Source organism: Rhincodon typus, chromosome 40 (assembly GCF_021869965.1).
Source record: "Rhincodon typus isolate 14 chromosome 40, sRhiTyp1.1, whole genome shotgun sequence".
Lineage (NCBI taxonomy): Eukaryota > Metazoa > Chordata > Chondrichthyes > Orectolobiformes > Rhincodontidae > Rhincodon > Rhincodon typus.
Window position 1 is genome coordinate 3297170 of NC_063371.1, and position 6453 is coordinate 3303622.

General features: G+C 50.5%; 1 protein-coding gene across 1 annotated transcript in view; it reads right to left on the reverse strand.

Annotated features, from left to right (window-relative positions):
- Positions 1 to 928, reverse strand: part of LOC125487325 (prominin-2-like) — a 16998-nt gene extending 16070 nt beyond the window's left edge. The window contains exon 1 of the mRNA XM_048618492.1: positions 788 to 928. Coding sequence (XP_048474449.1) covers positions 788 to 928 — 141 coding nt within the window. The remainder of the gene's footprint in view (positions 1 to 787) is intronic.
- Between the last annotated feature and the right edge of the window lie 5525 nt (positions 929 to 6453).

Here is a 6453-nt window from a genome sequence, read left to right on the forward strand (position 1 = left end):
AACGTCAGCTTTCCTGCTCCTCTGATGCTGCCTGGCCTGCTGTGTTCCTCCAGCTCCACACTGTGTTATCTCTGACTCCAGCATCGGCAGTTCTTACTGTCTCCTGGGGAGGGACCATTGACCTGGTGGGAATGGGTGGGGGCCAGTGGGATATTCAAAATGGTGGTGTGAGTAATGTCAGTTGACCATAGCCTAGCCCAAGAGGTTAGTTTTCAAGAAGCAAGTGGGGAAAGGGAGGGCCTGGAGGGGAGGGAGAGCGGGAGGGAATTCCAGAGTTTGGGCCCCTTCCCGATGACAGCCAACTCTGGAGTCAGCACTCAGGCTGAGCTCTGGGCAGCCGGCTGGGGTCAGGGGTTGAAGGAGCCAATCTGTAAGAAACGGGCCTCCAGGCCTGAGGCTTACTTTGCTAGCTCCAGAAGTTGGCAACGGCCCACTGGCAGTCGTTTCCCCTCCTGTGGCGGGCAGTGCCAATGGAGGCGTCAGAGGTAAGGGAGGGGCTGGGTATTGTCAGCTCTCCTGTTGTTTCAGATGGTGCCCACCAGAGACAACATGGCGACGAGGTGTAGGAGGATTTGGGGATGGGGTGGGGGAGGGGGAGTGCGGAGATGCAAAACTGTCCCGAGTAAACGTCTGAGGGACATTGGAGCGTTGAATGTTTCCAAGAAGGAGTTGGGGCTCTAGGTATGTGGGATAAAGGGATGGAAGGGTGGAAGTGGGGACAGGGGACTGAGTTGGATGATCAGCCATAATCGTATTGAATAGCACCCTGGACTAGTGCTGCTCCCACTTGCCAGCAAGGGAGCAGGCAGGAAGAGATGGGCACCAGTGCCAAGTTAGGCCGGACTCCCTCCGAGATCCCGGAACAGGCTGCAATAAGGCCTCCCACCAGCAGATGGCGGCCCTTCACTCCCAGAGCCCGGAGCCACATGCCGGTACCGTTCCGTCTCTAAGGCAACAGAGCAAGGCTTTGGCCCCATCAGCCCATCGGCTGTGCTAACCCCATGAGCCTGCGGCCTCACCTCTCCCTTCACGGAGGGAGCATTTGCCCTCCTGTTCGTCAGCTCTTTGGGCTGGCAAAGTGGCATGGGGGGGTAGGTAGAGAGACTTGGGGATGTGCACAACAGTATCCCACAGGCAGATGCCAAGTGGGGACAGCTAGATGGTGCAGACTTGATGGGTAAATGTTGGGGAGGGGGATTGAGAAGTATAAAATGATGAGGGATGTAGATAGACAGGAAAGAACTTTTCCCCTTGGTGGGGGGGTCATCAAGTCCCATGGAGGGGTGGGGGGGCATAGATTTAAGGGGAGGCAGGAGGTTTAGAAGGGGACGTGAGGAAAAATGTTTTCACCCAGAGGCTGGTGGGGAATCTGGAACTCACTGCCTGTAAGGGTGGGAGAGACAGGCACTCCCATCCCATTGAAGAAGGATTTAGACGGGCACTCGCCCTGCCAAGGCTGTGGGCCAAGTGCTGGGAGACGGGGATTGGAATAGCGAGGTGGTTTGTTACAGACCAGAAGAGACTCGAGGGGCCGAAGGACTGTGCTGTCAGCCTCCAGGAGAGATCCCGCTCCTTTGTGCAGACCCCAATAGTCAAGGGTACAAACTAGCAATGTGCTTGGTGATCCTGTACGCTCAGAGCTCTGTACTGTCAGTATGTCAGGATCAGGGGCGGATTGGAACCTAGGACCTGCTGGCTGAAGACTAACAGTTCAAATGCCGCCACTTCACCCTGAGCCATCTTTATATATCGCAGACAACAAGGTGCAGAGCTGGATGAACACATCAGGCCAAGCAGCATCGTAGGAGCAGGAAGGCTGACGTTTCGGGCCTAGACCCTTCTTCAGAATATATCAGAATATATATATCGCAGCTCACCCATCGTCTGAGCGACTGCTTTGAGTACAGGAGTTGGGAGGTCATGTTGTAGCTGTACAGGACGTTGGTCAGGTCACTTTTGGAATACTGCATTCAATTCTGGCCTCCCTGCTATTGGAAGGATGTTGTGAAACTTGAAAGGGTTCAGAAAAGATTTATAAGGATGTTGCCAGGGTTGGAGGGCTTGAGCTATAGGGAGAGGCTGAATAGGCTGGGGCTATTTTCCCTAGAATGTCGGAGGCTGTGGGGTGACCTTACAGAGTCATACAGCATGGAAACAGACCCTTCGGTCCAACCAGTCCATGCTAACCATAATCCCAAACTAAACTAGTTCCACCTGCCTGCCCCTGGCCCATATCCCTCCAAACCTTTCCTATTCAGGGTTTTTAAGAAGGTGTTTAGCACGCTTGCCTTCATTGCTCAGACCTTTGATGTAGGAGTTGGGACGTCATGTTGAGGTTGTACAGGAGATTGGTGAGGCCCCTTCTGGAGCACTGTGTCCAGTTCTGGTCGCCCTGTTATCGGAAGGATATTATTAAACTGGAGATGGTTCAGAAGAGAATTACCAGGATGTTGCTGGGACTGGAGGGTTTGAGTTGTGGGGAGAGGCTGGATGTGCTGGGACTTTTTTTAACTGAAGCGTAGGAGATTAAGGGGTGACCTTGTAGAGGTTTATAACATCATGAAGGGTATAGATAAGGTGAATGGCAGGGGTCTTTTCTCTAGGGTGGGGGTTAGGGGACACATTTTTAAGGTGAGAGGAGGTAAAAAGACATGAGGGGCAACTTTTTTACACAGACTGTAGTTCGTGTGTGGAGTAAACGTCCAGAGGAAGCGGTGAATGTGGGTACAGTTACAACGTTTAAGAGACATTTGGATAAGTACATGAATAGGAAAGGTTTGGAGGGATACGGGCCAGGAGCAGGCAGGTGGGACTAGTTTAGTTTGGGATTATGGTCGGCACGGATTGGTTGGGCCGAAGGGTCTGTTCCCATGCTGTGTGACTCTATGACTGATCCTGGGAATGACCAGCCTTTGTCAGTTTCCCTCTTGGGTAACTGATCTGGATATGACCAGTTTTGTCAATTTCTTCAAAGCGTGCCACCCCCTGTTCTGAGGCAGGGTCACACATATCAAATACAGAGCATCCTGTCCCTTAATTGTTTAATTGATTTTATTGTCACGTGTACGGAAATACAGTGAAAAGCTCTGTTTATGAGCGGTACAGGCGGATCACAGCAAGCAAAGGATGTTCAGATCAAACAGACTTAGAGACATACATTATTTGAGGCTAGTGTCCATTCATCAGTTTAATAACGGCAGGGAAGAAGCTGTTCCTGAACCTGCTGGTGTGTGTGCTCAGGCTTCTGTATCTTTTGCCTGACGGAAGAGGTTGTAGGAGATCATTACCGGGGCGCGATGGGAATCTCCCATCTAATAAAGCACAGTCAATGTTGCTGGGAAGGTTGGCATTTGTTGACCAGCTCTCCAACCCTGTCCTTGAACTTGACTCACTAGGGCCATTTCAGAGGCCAGTTAAGAGACATGGCTTGGGTGAAACTGATGGGTTTCTAGGAGTAATACAATGCTAGAGTGGGGTGTGTGTGTTTTGTGTGTGTTGTGTTGTGTGTGTTGTTTGTGTGTGTGTGTGTGTTGTGTTGTGTGTGTTGTTTGTGTGTGTGTGTGTTTGTATGAGGGTGTGTGTGTGAGAGAGTGCGTGCCCAGGTCCCCTGGGTTAGCAGCTCAGATATATTACAGCTGCAGCGGCATCTCCCCCTATGGCAGTTTGGAGCGGAAGCTCCCTGTCTGACAGGGCAATTCAAGGAATATGAAGGACATGGAAGCTGGAGGAGGCCACTCAGCCCATTGGGGCCTGCCCTGCATTCAGTACAATTGTGCCTGACTGCAAACTTCATTGCATTTTACTCACATTCCAACCCCACAACCTTGCATATCAGCCATCCTCAGAAAGCTACCAATCTCTGCCTGAAATGTACTCACAGTTGTTGAGAGTGAGAACAGGACATTGGTGAGGCCACTTTTGGAATATTGCATTCAATTCTGATCTTCCTGCTATAGGAAGGATGTTACAAAATTTAAAAGGGTGTAGAAAGGATTTACAAGGATGTTGCCAAGGTAGGAGGGTTTGAGCTATGAGGGAGAGACTGAATAGACTGGGGCTATTTTCCCTGGAACGTCGGGGGCTGAGGGGGTGACCTTATAGAGGTTTATAAAATCATGAAGGGCATGGATAGGGTGAATAGCCAAGGTCTTTAATTCCCAGGGTAGGGGAGTCCAAAACTGGAGGATTTAAGGTGAGAAGGGGAAAGGGACCTGAGGGGCATCTTATGGAACGAGCTGCCAGAGGAAGTGGTACAATTGCAACTTTTAAAAATTGCGTGTATGGAAGAGTTTAAAGGGATTGGGGCCAAATGGGACTGGATTAATTCAGGATATCTCATGGACCTAAGGATCAGTTTCCGTCCTGTACTCTTGAATGTAAAACTGCTCATCTCAGTCCTTTATTTTTAAACTGCAGACTGGCCCTTATTCCTAGACTTTCTAGGCCCCCCCAACACAACCAGGGAAACACCTAACCCACGTCCCTCCCTTTTTAAGCATGCTGCAAAATGAGTCTGCTGTGAAAAAGATTGGGGGGGAGCTAGGATTGAACTAACCACCCCATGTAACTAAATCAGGACTGATCACACCACCACAGGCAGAAGGCCGGTAACTGATCCCATTATCGATTCAAGTACTCAGCTCCTGCAAACTGCTTACTCAGTCGGCGAGGGTTCGCATCTTCAATAATTAACTTGGGGTCGAGTCTATTAAAACGAAACCGCTCGGGAAGGAGATGCAAACTGCTCAGTCTCGGAGCGTCGACACGATTAAATGAAGGAGCCTTCCTCCATCCCTGAGGTATCGACAGCCTTTCTCAGGTTACGCAGTAATTTCCTAGTTGAGAGGCCGAGAAAGGTTTCTGTGCAGCACGACACGGTCCAAAGTGGGCACCGAAAGTCTTGTTTCTTCTCTTGTCTCGCTCTCTGAGCGCTTGAAACTGAAGCTTGTCGATTTCAATTTCCTCCTGCTCCCGGTGACTTTGAGCAAGAGTCCATTCACACCCCACTTCCTCCTATCTGTACTGGTTGTCAAACGTCCGTTGATTCTAGTCCCATTTGCCAGCCCTTGGCTTGCCCCCTCGCACTCTCTTGCTCTCTCAAGCCTTCACCTAAATCCTCTTCAATATCTTCGGGGTTTTTGCCTCTATTGCCCTCTCAGGCAGGGGATTTCCAGCAGCCCTCACCCTGAAAGGCTCTTTCCCCCTGAACCTACAGCCCTTGACCCTAAACTGAACCCCCTTCCACCAGCTGGTTGTTGGGTTCCTCCACCCCACCGTCCCTCCCATGCCGCTCCCCAGGGGAACCCTACGAAACTCGGGATGTTGGCAATCGTGCCAAAAAATGATGGGATTCAGTCCAGGACGAGCTTCTGGGATTGGGGAATGGGCTCTGATACCTTCCGAGTGGAGTTAAATGAACTCTCCAAACCCACAGAGTGTGAGGAGCGTCAGTCAGAGCTGCCAGAGGAAGTGCTGGAGGCTGGTACAATTACAACGTTTAAAAACTTTGTATATGGAAGAGGTTAGAGGGATCGGGAACAATTGTTCTGCATTCACCACCATCACACTGTTGCCCCATCTCAGTGTCATCACTGTACCCCTTGGTGCCAAAAAGTGACGTTCACTCACTTACACGAGACCTGGGCCAACGTCTTCCAACTGATGGGTGGGCATTGGATTGTTAGCAGCTTAATCTGCTTATCATAGTCACACACTCTCACACTCTCACACATATACTCACACACGCTCACACACACATACACACACACGTGTGCGCTCACACTCAAATTCACACAAAGACACACACACACAGACAGACACACACACACACTCTCTCTTGCACACACGCTCTCACGCACACACACAGACAATGACAAACTGTGCCATTCAACGAAAACCAATCATTGATCCCTCCTGAATCTCGAACTGATTGGGTTTTCTGCTGAAGTCTAAGGTCTAAATTAAAACTTAAATTCAAACCCGACTGACACACCCATTAAAAAGACAAGAAGCTCCGCATTTGTATAGCGGCCCCCAACCCCCTATACCTCTCATTGCGTTCTCCAGCAAAGGACTGGCTTTAGGAAATACAACTTCTGTCATAGGAAAGTCCGGCAACAGGGCATCCAATTTAGGCACAGCAAGATCCCACAAACTGCAACTTTTTCTTTTCATGATCCGTTCAGCCAGCATTTGTTGCCTCGTTTCCCCACAATTGCCCCCCTTGAGAAGGTGGGGGTGAGCTTTGTGGTGTAGGGATACCCACACAGTGCCATTAGGGAGGGAGTTCCAGGATTCTGACCCAGCGACACTGAAGGGACAGCTGATATATTTCCAAGTCGGGAATAGTGAGAGGCTTGGAGGAGAACTTGTAGGGAGTGGTATTCCCATGTATCTGGTGCCCCTTGTCCTTCTGAGGGGCCTCGGTGAGTTGCCTCTTGGTGGGGGGAGTGG